Below are 26,807 nucleotides of genomic sequence, written 5' to 3' on the forward strand. Positions count from 1 at the left end.
ATAGCATAATAAGACCCTAGCAAATACTTTTGAATAAATGTCTTCTATATGCTTCTCTTCTTTTTAAATCTACAGTATGCTTCCTTGCTCCTTAGAAATAAAAGCCTTTGCAGACACATGGAGACCTTCATGTTCTTATATTATAACAGACCCATGAAATTCCTCAGTTCTCCCACATCTTTTTTTTTTTCCTATTTTATTTATTTTTTATTTTTTATAAACATATAACATATTTTTATCCCCAGGGGTACAGGTCTGTGAATCGCCAGGTTTACACACTTCACAGCACTCACCATAGCACATACCCTCCCCAATGTCCATAATCCCACCCCCCCAAGCCCCCTCCCCCCATTAACCCTCAGTTTGTTTTGTGAGATTAAGAGTCACTTATGGTTTGTCTCCCTCCCAATCCCATCTTGTTTCATTTACTCTTCTCCTACCCCCTTAACCCCCCATGTTGCATCTCCTCTCCCTCATATCAGGGAGATCACATGATAGTTGTCTTTCTTCCATTGACTTATTTCGCTAAGCATGATACCCTCTAGTTCCATCCACGTCGTCGCAAATGGCAAGATTTCATTTCTTTTGACGGCTGCATAGTCTTCCATTGTGTATATATACCACATCTTCTTTATGCATTCGTCTGTTGATGGACATCTAGGTTCTTTCCATAGTTTGGCTATTGTAGACATTGCTGCTATAAACATTTGGGTGCACGTGCCCCTTCGGATCACTACGTTCGTATCTTTAGGGTAAATACCCAGCAGTGCAATTGCTGGGTCATAGGGTAGTTCTATTTTCAACATTTTGAGGAACCTCCATGCTGTTTTCCAGAGTGGTTGCACCAGCTTGCATTCCCACCAACAGTGTAGGAGGGTTCCCCTTTCTCCACATCCTCGCCAGCATCTGTCATTTCCTGACTTGTTAATTCTAGCCATTCTGACTGGTGTGAGGTGATATCTCATTGTGGTTTTGATTTGTATTTCCCTGATGCCGAGTGATGTGGAGCACTTTTTCATGTGTCTGTTGGCCATCTGGATGTCTTCTTTGCAGAAATGTCTGTTCATGTCCTCTGCCCATTTCTTGATTGGATTATTTGTTCTTTGGGTGTTGAGTTTGTTGCTAAGTTCTTTATAGATTTTGGACACTAGCCCTTTATCTGATATGTCATTTGCAAATATCTTCTCCCATTCTGTCAGTTGTCTTTTGGTTTTCTTAACTGGTTCCTTTGCTGTGCAAAAGCTTTTGATCTTGATAAAATCCCAATAGTTCATTTTTGCCCTTGCTTCCCTTGCCTTTGGCGATGTTCCTAGGAAGATGTTGCTGCGGCTGAGGTCGAAGAGGTTGCTGCCTGTGTTCTCCTCAAGGATTTTGATGGATTCCTTTCTCACATTGAGATCCTTCATCCATTTTGAGTCTATTTTCGTGTGTGGTATAAGGAAATGATCCAATTTCATTTTTCTGCATGTGGCTATCCAATTTTCCCAACACCATTTGTTGAAGAGGCTGTCTTTTTTCCATTGGATATTCTTTCCTGCTTTGTCGAAGATTAGTTGACCATAGAGTTGAGGGTCTATTTCTGGGCTCTCTATTCTGTTCCATTGATCTATGTGTCTGTTTTTGTGCCAGTACCATGCTGTCTTGATGATGACAGCTTTGTAATAGAGCTTGAAGTCCGGAATTGTGATGCCACCAACTTTGGCTTTCTTTTTCAATATTGCTTTGGCTATTTGAGGTCTTTTCTGGTTCCATATAAATTTTAGGGTTATTTGTTCCATTTCTTTGAAAAAAATGGATGGTACTTTGATAGGAATTGCATTAAATGTGTAGATTGCTTTAGGTAGCATAGACATTTTCACAATATTTATTCTTCCAATCCAGGAGCATGGAACGTTTTTCCATTTCTTTGTGTCTTCCTCAATTTCTTTCATGAGTACTTTATAGTTTTCTGTGTATAGATTCTTAGTCTCTTTGGGTAGGTTTATTCCTAGGTATCTTATAGTTTTGGGTGCAATTGTAAATGGGATGGACTCCTTAATTTCTCTTTCTTCTGTCTTGTTGTTGGTGTAGAGAAATGCAACTGATTTCTGTGCATTGATTTTATATCCTGACACTTTACTGAATTCCTGTACAAGTTCTAGCAGTTTTGGAGTGGAGTCTTTTGGGTTTTCCACATATAGTATCATATCATCTGCGAAGAGTGATAGTTTGACTTCTTCTTTGCTGATTTGGATGCCTTTAATTTCCTTTTGTTGTCTGATTGCTGAGGCTAGGACTTCTAGTACTATGTTGAATAGCAGTGGTGATAATGGACATCCCTGCCGTGTTCCTGACGTTAGCGGAAAAGCTTTCAGTTTTTCTCCATTAAGAATGATATTTGCGGTGGGTTTTTCATAGATGGCTTTGATAATATTGAGGTATGTGCCCTCTATCCCTACACTTTGAAGAGTTTTGATCAGGAAGGGATGCTGTACTTTGTCAAATGCTTTTTCAGCATCTATGGAGAGTATCATATGGTTCTTGTTCTTTCTTTTATTAATGTGTTGTATCACATTGATTGATTTGCGGATGTTGAACCAACCTTGCAGCCCTGGAATAAATCCCACTTGGTCGTGGTGAATAATCCTTTTAATGTACTGTTGAATCCTATTGGCTAGTATTTTGGCGAGAATTTTTGCATCTGTGTTCATCAAGGATATTGGTCTGTAGTTCTCTTTTTTGATGGGATCCTTGTCTGGTTTTGGGATCAAGGTGATGCTGGCCTCATAAAATGAGTTTGGAAGTTTTCCTTCCATTTCTATTTTTTGGAACAGTTTCAGGAGAATAGGAATTAGTTCTTCTTTAAATGTTTGGTAGAATTCTCCTGGGAAGCCATCTGGCCCTGGGCTTTTGTTTGTTTGGAGATTTTTGATGACTGTTTCAATCTCCTTACTGGTTATGGGTCTGTTCAGGCTTTCTATTTCTTCCTGGTTCAGTTGTGGTAGTTTATATGTCTCTAGGAATGCATACATTTCTTCCAGATTGTCAAATTTGTTGGCGTAGAGTTGCTCATAGTATGTTCTTATAATTGTCTGTATTTCTTTGGTGTTCGTTGTGATCTCTCCTCTTTCATTCATGATTTTATTTATTTGGGTCCTTTCTCTTTTCTTTTTGATAAGTCTGGCCAGGGGTTTATCGATCTTATTAATTCTTTCAAAGAACCAGCTCCTAGTTTCGTTGATTTGTTCTATTGTTTTTTTGGTTTCTATTTCATTGATTTCTGCTCTGATCTTTATGATTTCTCTTCTCCTGCTGGGTTTAGGGTTTCTTTCTTGTTCTTTCTCCAGCTCCTTTAGGTGTAGGGTTAGGTTGTGTACCTGAGACCTTTCTTGTTTCTTGAGAAAGGCTTGTACCACTATATATTTTCCTCTCAGGACTGCCTTTGTTGTGTCCCACAGATTTTGAACCGTTGTGTTTTCATTATCATTTGTTTCCATGAATTTTTTCAATTCTTCTTTAATTTCCTGGTTGACCCATTCATTCTTTAGAAGGATGCTGTTTAGTCTCCATGTATTTGGGTTCTTTCCAAATTTCCTCTTGTGATTGAGTTCTAGCTTCAGAGCATTGTGGTCTGAAAATATGCAGGGAATGATCCCAATCTTTTGATACTGGTTGAGACCTGATTTAGGACCGAGGATGTGATCTATTCTGGAGAATGTTCCATGTGCACTAGAGAAGAATGTGTATTCTGTTGCTTTGGGATGAAATGTTCTGAATATATCTGTGATGTCCATCTGGTCCAGTGTGTCATTTAAGGCCTTTATTTCCTTGTTGATCTTTTGCTTGGATGATCTGTCCATTTCAGTGAGGGGAGTGTTAAAGTCCCCTACTATTATTGTATTATTGTTGATGTGTTTCTTTGATTTTGTTATTAATTGGTTTATATAGTTGGCTGCTCCCACGTTAGGGGCATAGATATTTAAAATTGTTAGATCTTCTTGTTGGACAGTTCCTTTGAGTATGATATAGTGTCCTTTCTCATCTCTTATTATAGTCTTTGGCTTAAAATCTAATTGATCTGATACAAGGATTGCCACTCCTGCTTTCTTCTGATGTCCATTAGCATGGTAAATTCTTTTCCACCCCCTCACTTTAAATCTGGAGGTGTCTTCAGGTTTAAGATGAGTTTCTTGTAGGCAACATATAGATGGGTTTTGTTTTTTTATCCATTCTGATACCCTGTGTCTTTTGATTGGGGCATTTAGCCCATTAACATTCAGGGTAAGTATTGAGAGATATGAATTTAGTGCCATTGTATTGCCTGTAAGGTGACTGTTATTGTATATTGTCTCTGTTTCTTTCTGATCTACTACTTTTAGGGTCTCTCTTTGCTTAGAGGACCCCTTTCAATATTTCCTGTAGAGCTGGTTTGGTGTTTGCAAATTCTTTCCGTTTTTGTTTGTCCTGGAAGCTTTTACTTAATCTCTCCTTCTATTTTCAATGATAGCCTAGCTGGATATAGTATTCTTGGCTGCATGTTTTTCTCGTTTAGTACTCTGAATATATCAATCCAGCTCTTTCTGGCCTGCCAGGTCTCTGTGGATAAGTCTGCTGCCAATCTAATATTTTTACCATTGTACGTTACAGACTTCTTTTCCCGGGCTGCTTTCAGGATCTTCTCTTTGTCACTAAGACTTGTACATTTTACTATTAGGTGACAGGGTGTGGACCTATTCTTATTGATTTTGAGGGGGGTTCTCTGAACCTCCTGGATTTTGATGCTTGTTTCCTTTGCCATATTGGGGAAATTCTCTCCAATAATTCTCTCCAATATACCTTCTGCTCCCCTCTCTGTTTCCTCTTCTTCTGGAATCCCAATTATTCTAATGTTGTTTCGTCTTATGGTGTCACTTATCTCTCGAATTCTCCCCTCGTGGTCTAGTAGCTGTTTGTCCCTCTTTTGCTCAGCTTCTTTATTCTCTGTCATTTGGTCTTCTATATCGCTAATTCTTTCTTCTGCCTCATTTATCCTAGCAGTCAGAGCCTCCATTTTTGATTGCACCTCATTAATAGCTTTTTGATTTCAACTTGGTTAGATTTTAGTTCTTTTATTTCTCCAGAAAGGGCTTTTATATCTCCCGAGAGGGTTTCTCTAATATCCTCCATGCCTTTTTCGAGCCTGGCTAGAACCTTGAGAATCGTCATTCTGAACTCTAGATCTGACATATTACCAATGTCTGTATTGATTAGGTCCCTAGCCTTTGGTACTGCCTCTTGTTCTTTTTTTTGTGGTGAATTTTTCCACCTTGTCATTTTGTCCAGATAAGAGTAGATGAAGGAGCAAGTAAAATACTAAAAGGGTGGCAACAACCCCAGGAAAATATGCTTTAGCCAAATCAGAAGAGATCCCAAATTGTGAGGGGGGAGAAAGGGGATAAAAAGAGGTTCAGAAAGAAGAAAAAAAAAAAAGAAACAATTAAAAAAAGAAAACCAATAAAAAAAAAAAAAAAAAAAAAAAAAAAAATATATATATATATATATATATTAGATAAACTAGTTAAAAAACGTTAAAAAAGAAAAGGGTAAAAGTTAAAAAAATTTAGCAGAAGAAGAAAAAAAATTGAAAAAGAAAAAAAAATTAAATTAACTGCAAGGCTAAAGAATCATGGGGAGAAAGCCATGACTTCCGTGCTTTGCTTTCTCCTCCTCTGGAATTCCGCTGCTCTCCTTGGTATTGAAACTACTCCTTGGTAGGTGAACTTGGTCCTGGCTGGGCTTCTTGTTGATCTTCTGGGGGAGGGGCCTGTTGTAGTGATTCTCAAGTGTCTTTGCCCCAGGCGGAGTTGCACCGCCCTTACCAGGGGCCGGGCTGAGTAATCCGCTTGGGTTTGCTTTCGGGAGCTTTTGTTCCCTGAGCGCTTTCCGTAGAGTTCTGGAGGGCGGGAATGAAGATGGTGGCCTCCTGGTCTCCTGCCCGGAGGAGCCGAGAGCCCGGGGTCCCACTCCTCAGTGCACCCTCAGAGAACAGCGCCGATTTACTCCCGTCACCCTGCCTCTGGCCGCGCTCCGAGCTGACCGAGCCTGCGACCGGTTCAAGGTAACCCCGAGCTTAGAGCTTACTCCTCAGCTCTGTCTCTGTAGCCGGCTTCCCCGTTCTAATACCTGTAAGCTCTGCGACACTCAGACACCCCCGATCCTTCTGTGACCCTGCGGGACCTGAGGCCACGCTGACCCCGCGTGGGCTTCACCCCGGTTAAGCCTCTGGAGCGATGTCCCTCAGTGGAACAGACTTTTAAAAGTCCCGATTTTGGGGGCGCCTGGGTGGCTCAGTGGGTTGAGCCTCTGCCTTCAGCTCAGGTCATGATCCCAGGGTTCTGGGATCGAGCCCCACATCAGGCCCTCTGCTCAGCGGGGAGCCTGCTTCCTCCTCTCTCTCTGCCTGCCTCTCTGCCTACTTGTAATTTCTGTCTGTAGGGTAAATAAATAAAATCTTAAAAAAAAAAAAAAAAAAAGTCCCGATTTTGTGCTCCGTTGCCCCGCCGCTTGCCGGGAGCCGGCCCCTCCCCCCGCGGTCTATCTTCCCGTCACTTTGGATTCACTTCTCCGCCAGTCCTACCTTTCAGAAAGTGGTTGATTTTCTGTTTCTAGAGTTGCTGTTCTTCTTCTCTTCAATCTCCCGTTGGATTTGTAGGTGTTTGCAATCTTTAGATAAGCTATCTAGCTGATCTCCCGCTACCTGAAGTAGTCTCAGCCTGCTACTTCTCCGCCATCTTGACTCCTCCCTCAGTTCTCCCACATCTTATTACTTTGATATCATTATTATAATGCAAAAATATGAAAAAATTCCCAGTGATTTTCCATACATCTATGCTTTATGTTATCAAATGATGTAATTTTATAATTACCATTAATATCAAAGATATGTGAACTTGAGGTTTTGTTAGGCATTATTCTACTATTCAGTGAGGATTTCTCTCTCCTCACTGGGACCCCCAAACTATTCGTGCTACCACTTTTATTACTACTATTAACTAACCTTACTGCACCTATATACAGTTCACCATTTACTAGGCAGAGTACATATGTTACCTTCATTAAAGTTCAAAACAGCCTTATGTTATTACCCTTCATCGTGTAGATGAAGAGACCAATATTTAAAGTAATTAAGTATAAGTAAGTATGCCCTGGCCAATCACAGGGCTAGATAAATACAGAACTGGGATTGCAGTCTAGGAAGCCTACTGCTGGAGCCTATACACCTACCCCCTACACTATATTGCCCTTTAATCTGCAGTAAGTCTGTGGATATGCTAATAATTAGAAATGTAAGTGAAGCAGAAGTGCTTCACTTACAGCAGAAGTGTTATATCATGAAACAACTTGAGTAGTAAGCTAGCTCTAAACCATTCAAAAAGGATGTGTGTGATATGACAAGATAAATTCATAGTGGTAGATAATCAGATAAGATACTTATGGGAATGCCATGTTAAAACTAGGGGACAAAGGGTTAAGAATACATCGCTGCTTTTTTGATGAATGTTACAGGCTTCATTTCCTACTCTGCAAAAGAAAAAAAAAATGGAGAAGATGATTCCTAAAGTTCTTTGACAATGACATTCTATGCATTCTTTATAAGCACTTTATTGTAAAACCATGTTTCTTCATGGAGCCTAGCTTAGGATTTATAAATAAAATGTTTCTAAACACATTTCCTTTATTAAATTATTGAATGAATAAAGTACAGTTTTATGAGCTATTCCCATAATGGGTGATTTGTAACTTTTTTTTTAGAAGGAGTAGGATGAAAGACATTCTAGCCATAATTCCTTGTAAAGAAAGTTTTCGGAAATATTTTTTTCCATAGGACAATTAAAGCACATAACTAGAAGACACTTTCAGAAAAGAAAGAAAATGACAGCTTTATAAGAGGTTGGCCATATTGCTGGTTAACTGGAAAAGCTGTCAGTTATCTTTAGTTTTTATTTACTTTAAAATTTTTTTTAAAGATTTTATTTATCTATTGACAGAGAGAAAGATAACAAGAGAGAGAACACAAGCAGGGGGAGTGGGAGAGAGAGAAGCAGACTCCCTGCCAAGTAGAGAGCCCAATGTGGGGCTCAATCCCAGGACCCTGGGATCATGACCTGAGCCCTAGGCAGATGCTTAATGGCTGAGCCTCCCAGGCGCTCCAGTTATCTTTAGTTTTTATTTTTTATTTTATTATTATTTTTTTATCTTTAGTTTTTAAAGAAATTTTTATAAACCTTTAAACCCACCACTGTACAGTTACCAACAGAGTCCAGTACGGACTGTGGACTGTAAATGTCCTCCTCCTTAGGGAAGGAAATAGACCTCTTACAGAGAAAAAGCCAGAGAAGGTTTGTTTTATGTTTCAAATAGCTCTGACTTTTCCCCAATCCTGATGATTATATCATTTTGAATGTCAGGATTCCCCAAATTAAACTCTCCCAGGATCTTTAAGTCCTGCACTGATTATATGATAATAATTATCTACCAGCCCCTTTCCTATCACGGTCTCACTTTCCATCCTGGGTTTAGAACACAGGTGGTGTTAATGAAGGGTTGCAAGGGCATCTCTTCAGACAGATGGATGGACTTGATATTTAAACCCATTACTACGTGCACTTGCATGTCAACCTTTACTTACATGGGTCCCCTCCCCTGGAATTTAAGACAACAGCACAGGCTTCATGATTCCCAGTTTTGCCCTTTCAGAGCATTGTTCACACCACAGATAAGTAACTCTCCCAGATTTAAATTGTCTTGGTGGTAACCTCCCCTTTTAGCTTTAGATACAGCAGCCAAATAGTCTTTGACAAAGAACAAGATACAGTCTCCTCCTTTTCTCCTCCCTCCTCCAAGAAGCTCATTACTCAGCTCCTGCAGGTGGTTGGGTCTTCAGAATCTTGTTCCTTCCTCCTGAAAAGAATATGTGCACTTTCCAAAGAGTTAAGCTTCAAGAACTTAATTCTGGAGGGAGAAATATGTTTCTATAGTAAAATTAGTAAATATCAATTGAGAGTCATTGTTACAGAAATATTAAACTCTAAATAAAGGGACATTTGCTATTTCCACTAATATATTTCCAGCTGGGAGACAACACACACACACACACACACACACACACACACACACACACACAGAGGTATAAATTATCCATTTTTCCTGCTGTAACTGTTGACTTAAGCTAATAGAATCTGATTTAAGTGCGGCAGTATAACGTAGAGCAGTGTTTCCCAAACATCAGTATCCCAACCATCTGGAGCTACAAATTCTCAGATCTCCAGAGTGGTCTGGTTCTATTGTCCAAGTGATTACGATGGCAACCAGGATCAAGACTTAGTGTTCTAAATTGAATTTGGTGATTGTAGTCTCATTTTGATCAAGTCTGGCCATAGACAATTGTTTAAACTTATTCAGATTATTGTGATCAATATATTGGACTAAGCCTAATCTAACATTGGTAAATTGTCTCTCTGATACCATGGAATTGCATATATTAAACATGTTACATTTTGCCATTTCCTACTGCTATTAAGATGGCTGTATTCTAGTGCTCAGTTTAATTATTATATGGAGTAAGTTAGAGCCAACACCAATTATTGCACTAAATTGACATTGAGAAGAAGTAACCTAATACAATTAATCAAGGGTAAACAAATGTCTAGTTCTTCTGATAAACATTTTGCCAATGATTTGCTAAGTAATTTTGAGAAAATAATTTACCCTCTTCAACTTCAGTAATCTCTGAAGATGAAGTTGATTATAAATGCCATCTGTTTCATTGGAATAATATGAAGATAAGACATTGTAAGGAAGCTGGATATCCCAAATTTGTCAGCTCAATCCGTAGTGCATTTTTCATTTTCCCTTGGAAACTGGACATTGTGTTATTGGGTTATGTAGTGGAGAAATGCTGTGAGGTGTGGTGTTCACTAAGGGATTAGAGACAATGAAAATCGAAATTTGGAGGGAAAATAATCTCTTAAAAAGCTATACAATGAGGTATCAAAGAACTGAACAAATCAGTACTCCTAATGGTTTAGAGCTCTAATTGGGAGGATACTAATGGCAAATTGATTTTGATATTTTGATATTTTATTTCAATTGACTAGAAAGAAAACTTGTCTCCTAGAACCCAACCAAACTAAAAGACAAAACAGAGCAACAAAATACCTACCACTGATGCCCCTGATTGTTTTTATTATAGAAAATGGCTGGGGTGCCTCGGTGGCTCAGGGGGTTAAAGCCTCTGCCTTCGCTTCAGGTCATGATCCCAGGTCTTGGGATCAAGCCCCACGTTGGGTTCTCTGCTCAGCAGGGAGCCTGCTTCCCTTCCTCTCTCTCAGCCTTCCTCTCTGCCTACTTGTGATCTGTCTGTCAGATAAATTAATTAAAGAAAAAAAAAGAAAAAGAGAAAAAAAAAGAAAATAGCTGCAATTCTCTCTCTCTCTCTCTCTCTCTCTCCATCTTTTAAGTTTTGGATCTCTGCCAGCCTGTGACACCTTTTCCTCCCAAACCAGTGCAATTCATTCAAAGCAGGATTTTCCTGGCTTTGAATTTAGTCTTTAATAAAACCCTCTTACTTCTCCCTGCCACATTCTTCTTCCATATCTCTCTCTCTCCTGCACACAAATATTGCTTCTGATCTCCTTCTAAATGAAGATATAGATCTCTGTGTTCACAGTGTCTCTTAACTCTTTATAATAAATATTTACAGCATACCGGGTGCATTCCTTTGGCAATACATTGCTTTTGAACCAGCACTTAAAATTCTTCTACAGTTCCAAAGGGATTGTATGTGACATTAATTAAGGAGTGAAATTGCTTCATGTTAATTGCTCACACCCTTCCATGATCTGCGATTAAGACAATTAAATATATTTAATGGTACATTAACTAACAGAGCAATCTAACCTTTCCACCTTTTAGAAATTACAGAGAGCCAAGGAAAATTCAATTAAATTGGTAGTAATAAAAAGATTAGTCATATTTCATTCTTCTTTGATGGAAACTGATGTAGGATGGGGATTCTTTATAGAGTGCCATTTGTGAACTTTATCAGAAATTGGAGTTCGATTGCCTCCATCTGGAAAACAGAATTTGTCAGCAACCACTACAGTTGCCCTCCACACAGGTTTCCAATGTCCCTTACAGAGAAACATTGACAAAGATTTACACCTAGTTCTCCCCTAATTATAAGAACATTCACTTTTTAAATGATTTGCAGGAATCTGACAGTAATAGAAGTAATGATTTGTAGCAACGGTATTGCTTTATATGTCATTTGTGTGGCTTGTTGCTATTGTTAATGTATTTCCCCTGCCAGAGTATCATTTGCTAGTTACTAACACTTTGGAGATATGTAGCTTAAGATTATTATCCCAATTTTAAGCATGAGGAAACTAAGTTTAAGAGAGGTTGAATAACTCACCCAGGTGCATATAGTTAGAAAGAGGTAAAAGTATGACCAGAGCTGTTATCTCTATTAAAGACTGCCAGGGGATCCAATAAGCCACTGGAGGATTGACCATTGGGTCTGTAACACACAGGCAATAGTGACTTGACAAGAGTGATCTCAGTGGTATAGCAGGGAATAAGGCCAATTGGAGTGAGTTCAAGTTATTACAGGAGGTTAAAAAAAAAAAAAGAAAGTAATATGAAATCACATTTTTGAGTAGTTCTATTATGAAAGAGGAGTAGAGAAATGGGAAGTTAGCTGGAGAGAAGCATGGTAGTTACATAGTGGAATTTGTTTGCTTCTTTGTTTAAAGCTATTACAACATATTTATAGACTGATGGGAACAACTGGGGAGAAGTAAAATTTGGCATTGCAGGAGAGCTGGTCACTGAATGACACTGACCAAAGGGGGTGATATCATGCATGGAAGTGGCAAGTGGAGGACAAGATTGGGGCAGGCACAGGAAGAGTTCAAGCACCAGAACATGTGTGAGCAGTTGTAGGCAGGTGGGTTATTTTCGTGGGGGAAATATGAAAACTTGCTCCTCCACTGCTCTTTTCTAAGTGAAATATGAAGCAAGGTGGTTTACTGATTAAAAAAAGAAAGAAAAGAAAGAAAGAGAGAAAGAAAGAAAGAAAGAAAGAAAGAAAGAAAGAAAGAAAAGAAAAGAGGAAAACAGGAAGGAGAGGGGAGAGGGAGGAGAGAAAGATAAGACAAAACAAGAGGACAGGCCTATAACCTGAGTTTGAGGAGGTTTTGAGGAGGAAGGAGAAGGTATTCTTCCACTTAGGAAAAATGGGAAAGGGAATTGGCAAGAGAAATGTAGGAGGGTTCCAGGAAGTGCTGAGGGCCCCATGAGGTGTGGGATCAAGATTTCGACTGGAGACCAGTCAACAAAGTTTCATGTTGTTTGTTTTTCCAGACACGTTAAATTATTTGACTGTGCGCTTAGAGCAGGAACCCTGGAGTTAATCACACATGAATTTTAATGTTGACTGTGCCTTGTAGTGCCCTGCATTACTTCTGCAAACTATCCTTTTTGTTCTTCAGTTTCCTTAGTTGCAAAAAGGACCAATAAAACGATCTATCTTTTGGATCATTAAAATAACCATAGTGTATCTAAAGTACAGGTGTATAGTAAGTGCTCAATGAACATTAGCTGTGATTATGAGGACACTGACTACTTAGGAGCTGAGTACGCACTGGATGGTAGCTATACCTGGTTTATTATACTTGTCTGACTTATAAATAATAATGCATTCTGAGATTCCGCTTTTTTCCCCCATACTTTTAAGAAAGGCATTATTTTGGTTTGTTTTCCAAGAGAAGTTTGTAATGAAAATAAATGTGATTATTGAATGCTCAAAGTTGCAAACAAGGATTCTGAGCTAATATAGTAGCAAAAAATATTGGCATCATCTGGTAACTGCATAGGCACCAAAGTTACCAGCAAAAAGAATAGAATAGAAAGATAGTAGCTGGAAAAGCTTGTCCTGGGAAGACCTATGCCTAATTTTACAAAGAAAAGATGTGTTTTCTTTTTGACAAGATTTTGATGCTCAGTGATACAGATATGAAATCTCTCTCTTTTTTAACGACACCATCTTGTATTTAAAAATAAAGCCAAAAATAAATAAAACCAGTACAATATATTATTCTAAAGTTGGTGACTCATGGACTTGTTACAACCAAGGTAGCATTTTATTTGTGATATCAGAACTGCAGGGCTTTCTATGGAAATAGAGCCAGTGCATCTCAGGTGGCCGTGAAAATGACAGCCTTCGCTATGCCAAGTCACAATGTGACTAGTGTCTGTCATACAGGTGTGTTCTGCTGACATTAAAGTTGAACTGGGGATTTCTTGCTAGGTCTCAAAGTAAAACACGATGTTGGCTACGTTATTGGAAACTTTTATGTGTCCTTGTGTCTGCACATGAGGAAGAATATTCTTTTGTCAAATCTCTCTACCTCATTTTTACTCTGAAAGCTGCATTTAATCCTTCTGTTCCAATGTACTATGGATCAAGAAAAGTCAAAACATGAATAAAAGGAAACATCCAGAAGAAGAAGAGAAGAGGATAGGGTGGTGAGAAGGGGAAGAAGAGAAATAAATTGAAACATATGTCAAAATACAGGGAAAATAGAAAACTGCTTTGAAGAAAGAGTACTAAAGAACCAAACAGAAATGCTTCCCTTTTCAGAACATTGTTTTCTTTTACCACTTACCCAAAACCATTATGATACCAACCACACATGTTAGAGGAATAATGATATTTATCTCAAAAACATCCTGTGGGATTAAAAAAGAGCAAGTATTTTTTTTTCGTGCTTTAAAGAGCAAAGAAGGCAAGGGATGTGATCAAGAACCACCCAGAAGTGTCAGATGAAAGAGTAACAATGTTGCTAATCAGGCATTATATCATCAGGACACTGAACATTCTTGATACTTAGATACTGAAAGTTTGTTGGGAAAATAGTGTAAAGTGAAACCAGAAAGAAACACAATTGGAAATCAGTTCCATGCCAAGTGGTAGCCAATATATCATGTCCACTGAAAATGAAATCTGTATCACACGAGTAGTTCCCAGGGTCTCACATGAGAAATGTGATTGTCTTATCACATGAGATATACATGAGATTGTAACATCACAAGTTGCCTAAATCAGAGAACTTGTTTCCAGTTGTTAAATGGGCAATGGCACTGATTCTGAGTTGCTGAGAAAGGTGATTGGGGAGCTGGAAGAACAAGAAATACAGGAAGTTAGATTTTTTGTTTGTTTGTTTGTTTGTTTGGCTTTATTGCCAGTCTGGAAACTGCTCCCCATCAAAAGAACTAGGATATCAAACTGCCGTCCTAGCTGAAATGGGTCAAATGCATAATAAGAGGACACAAGAAGAAAATATTCAAGAACAAAGAGGGCTTTTTTTTTTTTTTAATGTAGAGCCTTCTAGAGCAAAATAAATCTATTCCTAATAAAATAATAGCTTATTGTAATAGAAAGTGGTGGAAAATCTCCCAGAGGTCATTGCAGTTATTATAAGGACCTGATTAGCAGGAGGAGAAAACCGTAATCTTGCATAATACGGGGCTGATTGGAGAAGCACGATTTGGGAGCTGTAGAATTTATATAACTATTTGGTGTTCAGAACCTATGCAGTCTCCTAGACATGCTTTTTAAAAGTTTCCCACAGTTGCTTATATGATTGGAAATTAATACCAGAACTCCAAAGTCTAGTACTAGTACCTGTATAAAATTGTGATTAATTCTTACTGTAAAATATATGCATTGCTCATATATGGGATTAGTAATGGGATTAGTAATTCTTGATTTATCATTTGTTGTTTGTTCAATCTTCTGCAGTGCTACCTTAAGCTCCCCACAAAGCAAAAGGATAACTCTTCCCAGCATGTTAGTTAGCTTGACCAAGTGAACCCCACTTTTCAGTTGTAGTCAACATTATTGTACTTAGAATATATCAGATATTATGTATATTAGATAAGCAGCAGGTCTCATACATAATGGTGCCTCAGCTAGGTCTGTGTCTAAGAAATTACAATTGTGTTTGCAAGCTATCAGAACTCATGAAAGTTTCAGATGTTGCCAACCATTTGTTATAAGATCTGTGCAGTAAGATTCGGTTTGACTGATTCTTCCTGACTAATATGACTGGCTGTATTCATGTCATGCAAACATAGTTAGACATTTTTCTATATAACGAGATTGAATAAATAGATTTTCCCTATACACTTATGTACTTGATGGACATATTTTTTAACTCCTCATTCCTTATCAAATTGAGGCTGATAGACATCAGGATCATGGTTTAAAACTTCCAGCTTGGAACTCAGAAGGTCTGACATGAGTTAGCCTTGCCAGGCTTATTCCTCCCTACTTCTCTATTTTACCCCATTCTTCAATCAGTCCCTGTTTTTCTTATATAACATGCACTTCATTTCTTCACTCTTTCGGTAGTCTGTCCATCCCTCTAAATCCTCTGCCTCCTTCAAGGCTAAACCAGCATCAAAGAGCTATTGTTCTGTACTCATTTCCATTCACCTCTCTACTCTGGCTCTGAACACCCTGTGATTGGTGGGCATGTCTGTGTTCTCCTTCTTAGCCTTGAGCTCCGTGAGGGCAGGAATCAAGTGGTCATCTCTCTCAGTTGCTATGAAATCTAGCAGAGTGCCTGGCACAAGTTAAATGTGCACCTGCTTACAGACTCAATGACCAAATCAATGCTTGTACCAATTCAGCTTTGGATATTAGTTTGCAAAAGAGTAATTGAAATTGGAGGAGAGAAAAGAACAGGGAAAGTCCATTTTAGGATGAAAGTGATACAACATTAGTTAAGCCAAGTCAAAAGGGCCAATAAATATTTTGTGAACCGGTTCCATCCTACTAAAGGCATCCAAGATGCTCTTCATCTCCCTTGTCTACCTATGAGCGTCAGGACCCCTTGGGTCAGAAGATTTTCTCCACTGTCCTCCCCTCGTTCAGTTATTTATAGCTTTAGCTCCAGTCAGGACATTTCTCTTCCAGACAGCAACAAACTCTTCTAAGGCAGAACTGTCTAGTAGAAATATCATATGAGGTACATATGTAATTTAAAGTATTCTGGTATTCACATTTAAAAAATAAAAATGAACATGTGACATAAAGTTTAATAATCTACTCAGCCCAAAATATCCAAAATATTATCTATTTAATTGTAACCAGTTAATATATTACTAGTGAGATATTTGTTCTTCTTGTGTGGTCTTTAAATTTAGTGTTTTGTACTTAACAGCACATCTGAAATAGGACTAAGCACATTTTAAATGCTCTATGTGATCACAAAGGCAAAATGGGGATTGTATTGGGCAGTGCATTCCTAGGCTATTCTCATCAGATTTTCCTATCCTTTTACCAACTCTCTACGCCCTCAGTTATATCTCGGTTCTCTCCATCTTAACTTTAGTACTAAGACTAATATTTTTGTCTATTAGGGAATTGTTGGCTCTTCCCATCCAAATAAGACATTTCAGGCTTTAAGAATCATTTCTTTGTTTATAGCTTACACTCGGTATTTGTGTGTCTGTGATTTTTTTAAAAGTGTCATTATTAATAATGCTGTGTAAAAGACACACAACATGAAGTTTAACATCTTACCCATTGTAAGTATGCATTTCAGTGCCATTAAATACATTCACATTGTACTTGCACACATGGTAACATTCTCCCTTCCCCAGCCCTGAGCAACCACTGTTCCCCTTTCTGTGTCTATGAATTTGACTACTTTAGGTATCCCACATAAATGGAGTCATAAAATATTTGTCTTTTTCTGTCTAGCTTATTTCACTAAGCCTAATATCCTCAAAGTATATCCATACTTGTGTCATTTATTTATTTGTGTTTATTTATTTATTAATTATTTATTTATTTTATTGTGTTTATTTATTTATTTATTTACTTAGAGTGCACACATGAGCTGGTGGAGGAAAGAGGGAGAAGGGAGAGAGAATCTGAAGCAGACTCTTAGCTCTCAGTTGGGAGCCCAATTTGGGTGTTGATCCCAAGACCCTGAGATTGTGACCTGAGCTGAAATCAAGAGTCAAATGCTTAACCAACTGAGCCACCCAGGCACCATATATATATACATAATTTGCTAGCAGTTTGTAGTCAGGCCTCGGGATGTATTGGTTTTCACAGCTGACTAGGTGTCAGAGTAGGAAAAACTGTTTTATGGTATCACGTGAATAGTTTTCTAATAGAATCACTTAATTACTTCTGAGTTCCCTTGTGCACTTACCAGTTGTAAATAAATAGCTATATTTTATACATGTATGGTTTAATTTTGGAGATTTTTGACACTTTGCCCATAATAGAAATATAGGGAAAAGACATTAGACTTGAGAAATTTCAAGATTTCCTTATGATCGTCCATAAGCATCTTCTGTCTTTCATAAAAGAAAGCAGAAACTTAAATTATCTACTGGCATCATCTGAAAACTACAGCATCAATTCTTTCTGAATTCATTTCCTCTCTACAGTTTTGCTATTGAGGCCAAAGGTCTTCTGGGATATTGGAGAGGCCCTTTAGTGCAATAATTGAAATACCTTAACATCTCATTTAAAACATATATGTAAAAAATGAAATAAAATAAAAATAAATAAATATGTGTAATAATTGTGGACAATATACTTGGCAAACTTAGTTTGTATGTATATTTTGCACCACTCAAAGAGTGGTTCCATTTGCCAACATCAGCATCACCTGGGAGCTTATTAAAAATGTAGACTCTCCACTGCACAAAAACCTTCCACATCAGAATCTGCATTTTAACAATATCCTTGAATGATTCGAAAGCACTAACATTTAAAAAGTTCAACCACTGAGATGTTGGAGGAAAAAAAAAATCTCTTCATCACTAAACTAGTCTAAAGAGAATATTTCTTGTATCTTAATTTTCTTGAGCTAGTTTTGAATTTAGAATACCTTTAACCAAAAAAACAAAAAACAAAAAACAAAAAAAAAACAAACTTATCACTTTGTTCTTTGCAATCCGTTATTCAAGATTCTCATGAAGTGATCGCCTCCTTCATTTTCTTAAACATCTTTGGATGCTTACTATATGCCAGGCATTTAATCTTCATAAAAATTCAGTTTTTTAGCTATGAAAGTGTGCCCAAGTTGACAGTTAGTGAGTGGCTGAGTGAGGATGTAGACCCAGGTAGTGTGGCTCCCAGGCTGGTGCTCTTCGCCACCACATGACATCTCTTTGGTCATAGGCATGTTCAGGTCTCCTGCACCAGGACAAAGTCCAAGTGAGGAAGCTATTTGATGAGAAATAGCAGATTACTATAGCTGCAGTGATGGTTCCATAGATGGAGGTACTTTACTATTTTTTTCCCAAGTCAAGGATACAAATAATTCCTGATTAAGTGAAATATTTCATATACTTTTACACATTTGTTTATTTTACAGCAATATAAGGAATGAAGATCTTATCTTTTAAGAGTAACTATGAGTTGAAACATACTGTTCTTTCTATGCAGTAATCTAGCAATAGCCATGAAAATTCAAAGATGAAAAAGAAAATTCAGAGATGACTGAGCTTTAGAGCCAGACAAAACAATAGAGGAGAAAGGAACTGTTGTATATAGATGTGAACTAAAATCAACACAGTTGCATATTCAAGCCTGGAACAGTCAGGAAAACGGCATTTTGTTTGTTTGTTTTCCTCTGTCCTCCCTTCTATTATCATTTCCTGTGTCAGATGCCCTGAAAATTGGTGGTAAATATTTCAGTTTGATATAACAATGTCATATTTCATGTAGTAAAGATTAGGAGCATGTCAATAAGATTTTTTTTTTCTATGCAAGCTAGATTGCAGACCAAGGACTGAAAGAGGTATCTATTTCTATCCTTTTAATATTCTACTCACAATGTCTCCTCTAACTCTAGATGAAAATCCTGTTATATAGCTTAGCAGACAGGTAAGACTCAAGCCTTATCTGTAAGAGAACAGAAACCACTCTATGTCCACATTTCAGAAAGACTTAAAAGGCTATGACTGGTAGAACTGAAAGAGGACCATTTTAATCCACGAAATATGTTATCAAGTTAAAACTCATTTTTACACTGGGGAGAGGAGCTAGTGATGGGAATGAAGGATATTGTAATTTGAGATGTTTATTGAAGCTAAATTGATGTCCAGAATTATAATAAGTAATTGATGTAATTTTTCTTTTCAGTGTGTATGTACAGAGAGCCATCACTTCATGAAATTGGAGAAAAACAAGGGCGTTCAAGGAAAAGTTCTGGAACACCAACCATGAATGGAGGCAAAGTCGTGAATCAAGATTCAACATAGCTGAGAACTCTTCCCTTCGTCCCTCTCTCATCCCTTCCCTTTCTCCCCCCTACTTTTCCCATTTCCTTCCAATAAATCCACCCAAGGAGAGGAAAATAAAATGGCAACCCAGGACCTAGTGACTAAGATTCTGCACTCAAAAATCTTCCTTTGTGTAGGACAAAGAAATTGAACCAAAGCTTGCTTGTTGCAATGTGGTAGAAAATGCACATGCACAAATATTAGCACATATAAAATCAAGAGAAAAAAATAAATCAAGACACCACAACATTGTGCTGTTATTAATAGAAGGCTAATTATAATGAAAACATAACTATAATAAATTTGAAATAAAGTTATTATCTTAATGACAAGGGTTTTGGAGAATTGAACTTACAAATCAATGTAATACCCTGAATAACTTAAACTTTGGATAATGCTGTGATGTGTGCTTCCTGTTGAATTTGAATTTTCTTTGGGCATCTGGAATTGACACATAATTACATTCTGTTTCCAGGATTTTTTTTTACCATGATATTAAACATGTACAAATTATAGATTCTTCTAATTCCCATATGGTATAAGCCAGAAATCATTTAAAAGTTTAAACTTTTATTCTTGAATTTGTTACTTACAATTATTTTATGCAAAAGATAGACTTCTGTTGAATTTAATAGTATTAGCTGATTTTATTCCTTTATAAAGAGTTTCAGATTCACCTAGGAGATTATCATATTTTTATCAAAATAATTAATCCAGGATCTCATTTTTTTTAGTTATTTAGAAAAAAAAATGTGTTCTAAGGCTGAGGTTACTTTTGAGAATTCTGTGTCATTGCCATGCTTGGGCAGGGATGAATAAGTTATATGCACTTATCATTTGGTCTGATTTTTCATTGTGCACAGCTTGGAGAGTATTGGTGCATGTCTAGCTGTGTTAAAGAGTTTTGTACCATCTCTTGCAGCAGGAAAGAAAGAAAAGGGGTTTCACACAAGGAAATAAATCCTAGGATATTGGTCAAAGCAAATCGTTTTTGCCTTTGTACCTTACCAGAATTTTGTGTATGTAGCACTTTCCAAACTTCACCAAGAAATTGGGAGGCATGAATGTGAAATTCCTAATTTATTATCTCATGAAGCCAGTGGCTTGCTTGTTACTCTATATCCTTGTTAATAAGTCTAGTTGACAGTAACTGTCTCCTAGAACACAGAAGGGAAGTTGATACATTGAATTTTCAAGGGGCATAGAGAAAGGATATAGAATTAACAGCTATGGTTCCAACACACAGGGTTGTGTGAGCTTAAAGTAGTAAAAAACAACAACAACAACAACAACAAAAACAACTCAGTGTAAGGACTGGGAAAATGCATAGTTAGGAATACTAAAGTATTAGGAAAGCATTAGGAAAGAAATTAACGTAATACAATTGCCTTGGGAGGGAAAATAGATCTACGTAGTCCTACAAATCAAGAATGGTATAGAGACATCCAAATTAAAACAGAATGTTAAAAAAAATGTATGCAGAATTATGGATATTATCAATGAGAAGACTTAGCATGTTACTTCTCCTATAGCTCTACTGTCCAGCATGTATTGTTCCAAATATGACTCCCTAAAATATATACACTTTGCAGAAGCTCTAGGCCTTCACTTAAATGACCTTGCCATTGGTTGCTGTATTCTTTCAAAGTCAATGTAGTTCCCCTCACTCTACACAATCATTATTCTTTAATAGTGGTTTGTGTCCTTCACCAAGTATTCTATTTATGTTATCAGGAGGTTAGCAGAAAATGAAATGGAGGAATTTGCCTTATCGTTTGTAAAGAATACAAGTTAGGCATCTAGACAAGGATTTTGAACACACATTTGCAAAAGATATTTGTTTAACCAAAATATTTTGAAAGCATTACATTAAAAGGGGGAAAAAAAAAGGAATGTTGCTCTTCTAGGAAAAGAATACCCTTGTAAAAAAAATTACAAATCTGGTTGTATTTCTCCTTGTCACTCTTGATTCAACTTGATTTTGAATACACCTGTCACTTCTAGGAACAAACCAATCCCAAGCACAAAGCCTTGTTTTCTTTGAAAAATAAAAAGAAAGAGGCTTCTACAAAATGGGTCACGGGCTCATTTACCATGAAATGACAAGATCTTATGGTGATACACACACCCCACAAACTCATCGGTAATATAATTGACTGTTTCACAAAGTGTTATTAATTACACTAATGACTTCATGATAATATATTTAATCCAGTTAAATATTATGAAAAATGTGATAGAGATATAAACTCCCAACACCATTTTCCCCTCAGTTATCAATGGCTGTCCATCATTTATCACTGAGACTCATATTTGTCTTTTTCCTGATAGAAATTAAGAAACAGAAGTCTCACCACCCACTTTCTATATTGTTTTTTTTTTATATCATTGAAGCAAATGTTGACCACAGTAAAATGTTTAGAAATTAGCTTTGCCTTATTTACAATTAGTTTTGAAGTATAAATTGGAAACCTCCTATTTTTTTTATATATTAACCTGACAAAAACTGTAGTTTAGCGCATAGGGTGAACATTTCCTTAACTGCTGCTTACTTTTTAAGTACATAAAACCTTTACTAGAGAAAGTCAGTATTCACTGTTTAGGTTTTCAAACAATTACCAAATATAAACATATAGTTATCCTATTTCCTCTAAAAACATGAGCCAGTTAAATAGTTTGTTTTTCAGGTTTCTTCCAAGAGAAAGAATTCTTTACTTTGATTTTCATCATTCTAATTTCTGGGTCTCAATTCATCCATCTCTTATGTTCCCATAAATAAAATAAGCACTTCTTTTAATGCATTGGGATATTCTCAGGAAAAATACAACTTTTAGTAAAGCTTTGTTATTGACTATGTACGTATAAGTTAAGATGTATTTATTCTAAGAGTCCTTATTGTAACATGTTTCAAAATCAATGGGCTTAAGAATGAAAACAAAACTTTTGAGAATCTCCAAGTAGTTTTCTGGTCAATACACTTCACTTATTTTTAAGCTAGAAGTTTGAGGTACAGAAACAAAATGGTGCTGAAGTTCCATTTGCTAATTTAGAGCCTTTTGTGTTTCAGGAAACTGGAGGACAGCCAGCCAACCTGTTCTTGATCACAGTAATAGTTTGGGTTTCGAATTTTACACATGAATTTCATAGCACATTTTTAGCCGCTATGGATTGGCGCAATAAAAAGACATCAATTTGATGTAAATTGTGATGCTTTATGGGCCTCATTTTAATACAGATAACTTTTTAGAAGAATTCTTCAATTTAGGAAAATGACACTGCTCTAGATAGGTATTATATCTATGGATGGTGGTCCTGTGGCGCCACCAGCAAGAGATGAGAGCATTAAGGGGAAATTGGAGGATGAAGATGGCTTATTGTGTATTACAAAGTTTGAAGGTCTTAATATGAGACCACTGATTTCTTGGTGAAGAAGCATGACTACATCAATAGTAATTTTTTTAAAACACAGACTCAGAAATAGCAAATCTACTATTCTACCCTCATGGCTTAGTCTACAAGGCCTTGCTCTGAGAAGGTTTTTCCATGATGTTACTTAATTTCGTCTGAACAAGGTGAGACACACTCAGACATCAAAATTCCCTGCTCATTTTAAAAGCATAAAAGGCTGAGATTATTTCTCTGTCATAAAATTGTAAATAGCATTTTTTAAATCAGAATCACATTTAAAACAGTGGATTGTTCTACAAATATATATGTGTATATATACATATGCTCTGAAATAAGGATATATAGAGTTTTTATTTGACTTGTGTTCTTTAGTCATAGCTAATCAAAAATAAAGAGATTTGAATGCAAAACTTTATATACAAATGTATATTTCTAATGGTAGTATAAATTGCCACTTTATAATAAAAAAAGAAACTGGTGGAAATAATCAAAGCACACGCTCCTTCAGAACTTCAGTGATTCTGAATTCCCTTTTTAATGTAGAAGTGAGTTTTTCTTTTTTTTTAAAGTTATCTTAAAAAGCTATGCTTCCTGAATTGATTCTATGAAAAATCATCTCAGATTGAAAAGTTATGATTGAGAGCAGGAAAAAGATGCTAAATGCAGATCTTTATTTTCAGGATTTTTCCTTGGAGCCCAAGTTAAAAATTCGATTATTTTAAATCTAAATTACATGAAAATTGCTAATGTTCAGAGATGATATATTAGGTTTGGTAACAGAAGCAAAAATATATCAATCAGTACAATAGCTTTAAAATAATGTCATCATAAACATTGCATCATTAGATGTTTTATTAGTTGGAAAGAATGAGTTGATGTTTCTTTGTCTTTGCTCCAAGTACAACCTGAAGACACTGGCATTCATTTTACTTAAAGCTGTTCAAAAGTCCAAAATATACTCCCATGAATAGAATTGGTATTAGCTCCATTACAAGGTTAAATGTTACGATTTTAAAAAAGATTATTGACACTGAAATGTTTAATAAACATGTTGTATGAGAAACTGAACAAATTAATGTTTCATTTTTACGTTGAAGCACAGACTATTCAAATCATTATTTTTTGAGATCAGATTTGTAAAATGTTTATACATCACAGTCTTCCTGGAGTAACAAACAATTAAAGTCTTGAGATGCTCATGCATGTAGACAAAATACTTGCACTTTTTTTTTGTTTGTTTTTTAAGCATTAAAATTTCTCTGGGAAGTCTCTCTCCTTTTTTTAAAAAAAATGTGTTTATCCTATTATGTGTCAGTGAAAAAGTGCTGTGTCTTATGAAAGGAGATCAAAATTAAATTCACAGAAGGTGAATAAGTCAGAATTTTTATTGAACATCATAGCCAAAAGTAAAAATTACTTGCTAAATGTGAATCACCTAGTGGTCAACCTAACGTCATACTTGCTGAGGATTAAGAACTAGGTGCATTCACTTCTTCAGTGATTCATAAAGTACTAATTAGAGATGTGGTTGAGTTTAGGGATTGTAAACTAAATTTTAGGCTCAAAAAAAAAAAAAAAATCTAAGAAAGGAAGGCACATAAATAAATAATGTAATACCGGAAGGTAAATGTTACAATAAGCTTTTCCATGCAACCTACAATGCAACAATGAAGCTTACAGGGAAGACAGGGATTGAAAAGAGAGCAGATATTTACGGTGAAGTAAAAGAGAGATGAAAAACAGCCCCTTAGGCAGAGTAAATAGTTTGAAGACAAGTTATGGAGACATGAAGATCACACCTTACTTGGGAAATACTTATGAATGAAACAAGGAAAGTGTGTTCAGCTGAGGTGATGGGGGCGGGGAGAGAACTGAGTTGATATCAATGAAAGTGAAAAGTCAACGTTTTGTCAATGCGATATTTGGATTTGTTTGAGACTCAATATTTGTTAGGATGCTTCTGGTTGCTCAGAACAGAATCCCCAAACCAAAGTGGCACTTCTCCGGATTCACACATCACCAGCGAGGCTTCCTTCGCTGGCAGATCTCTCAGCTCCTCCCACCTCCGCCTGTGAAAACTTCCTCTGCCATTCAGGTACTCCTTCCAGAGTCGCGAGTCACAGAGGCTAGAGATTTATATCATCTGTTCGCTCTTACAGTCCCGCGGCAGGGGGTGGGGGGTGGGGGGGGGGGGGGGGGTGGAAATCTAAAATCTCATTGGCCCAGTTTGGGTAATTGATCCATACTTAGATGAACCATCATGGCCAGGAATTTGAGATGGCTTGACTAGTTCAAGGGAACCTGAGCCTTTTCTTGGACTTGTCTGCTGGATGTACTTCCCCAAGGATATGGGTCTGTGTAGATGAGGGTTAAATATTTGAATATAATTCTGCGTCCATTTATCAAAAGGAATTGGAAGTGAATGCTGAGTAGCAAAACACAGCACATTTCCATTTTTGTTAATGAATGTATTTCCTACCACAACTTGTTGGATTTTCTAAAAACTGTCAGAGAAAAATTTGCAAAGATTAGTGAATTAAAGCTACTGTCATAAACCATGGGGCAATAAACAAAGGCATTATAGATTCAATTCCCTAAATGCCTGATATACAAAGGAACTGTGTGGGTCACCGAAGAAGACACAAACCACTGCAATTTTAAAGAAAAGTGATGCATTTGACTACTCAATATTTCTGTCAGTGCTTTTAGATGAGCATCACAGAGAGGACTAGAAAATGCAGCTTGGCTATTTTAATTCAGAGGTTTATATCATGGCTACTTTCTCATACCCATAAAAAAAGAAAAAAGAAAAAAAACCTGTGAGAATTAGGCTCTTACAAAATGCTTCTCAAAATATCACCCAACAGTCATTCCAAGTCTTAAAGTCATGGCTATTTGGGACTTCAGAGTCACCTGGGACAGCCATATGGGCCATTCTCAAGTCTTTTCTATAGATTATAGCATATGTTTGAATACTGGATGATGATAAATATATTAATCTCCCAAAGCAGCCTATTTTACTTGGCAGCAGTACTGGTTTTATAAAGTTGTTCTTTATATGAAGTAACTTGTTCTTCTATAGCTTCTACCCATTGTTTCAAATTTCACTCCCTAGGTCTAGTCAATGTCAATTTAATCCTTTACCTGTGGGAAAGTCACATAGATATTTGAAGATCATAGTTCTCTCTTTTGCACTCTTTAAGTGTTCTCTACTCCTGTGAAATATTTTCAGGTATTTTAAATATTTTGCTTACCATTCTACACCAACTCTAATAACTTGGAGTGCAAAACTCAACATGTTATTCTCAATATAACTGGACCAGAGACACTCCTTCATTCTCGTTATGGTAACAATATTAAGATCGCATTAGTTTTTTTAACAATCTCATAAAAATTTTTTAACATTCAGGTCTATTTTCATTAAAACAACTTTCATCTCTGTGACCCAAATTAAGATAAAGTTTGGCTAATAGACAATAATAGATAAGAATCATTCTAATCTGATTAAGTCTTTGAGAAGCATGAACTCCAATAGATACATACTCAGAATGTTCCAGATGTACTATGAAACTCCCATCCAGTGATAAATCATGAATCATCTATTTAGCTTTGTGTGATTATACCTAACGTTGTATGATCAGATCAATCTGTTTTGGGGATTAACCACAATGCACTTAAACTGGGTTGAGGTTGCAGAGATGACCATTCTGATGGAAGTTCTTTATTTTAGGAGGTATGCGTCCTTATAGAAGACACACAGTTTTGCTCCATTTTAAACTGTCTCTTCTCTCTTTAGTCTCCATTATTTTAATTAGCAATTCCTCCAATAATTACATTAATTAGACTTATAAGAATCATTACTCGGTTTCTCAGTGATTTCATTTTTTCATTCTGCAATTTTAAATTTTGCTTCCTTGTTTCAATAATCAACCCCAGACCGCTTCAAATTCCTATTCAAAGTTTTCTTATTTGAGTCAGCTTGCAATGTTTTGGGGCACACTCTCAAAAGTTCTTAAGCTAGTAACAATTCTGAGACTTTGAGGTCCTGAGAATACCTTTAG

At 36.7% G+C, this 26,807-nt stretch overlaps 1 protein-coding gene across 2 annotated transcripts in view; it reads left to right on the plus strand.

Moving 5' to 3' along the window:
* The window catches only part of LOC111149904 (fibroblast growth factor 12), a 405,831-nt gene extending 385,108 nt beyond the window's left edge, over window positions 1-20,723 (plus strand). For both annotated transcript variants that reach the window (XM_022507202.1, XM_022507198.1), the window contains exon 5: window positions 19,199-20,723. In XM_022507202.1, the coding sequence (XP_022362910.1) occupies window positions 19,199-19,317 (119 nt within the window). In that variant the 3' untranslated portion in view covers window positions 19,318-20,723. The remainder of the gene's footprint in view (window positions 1-19,198) is intronic.
* Window positions 20,724-26,807: the final 6,084 nt, after the last annotated feature.

Source organism: Enhydra lutris, unplaced genomic scaffold (genome assembly GCF_002288905.1).
Source record: "Enhydra lutris kenyoni isolate GAN:26980312 unplaced genomic scaffold, ASM228890v2 scaffoldscaffold2, whole genome shotgun sequence".
NCBI classification, from domain to species: domain Eukaryota; kingdom Metazoa; phylum Chordata; class Mammalia; order Carnivora; family Mustelidae; genus Enhydra; species Enhydra lutris.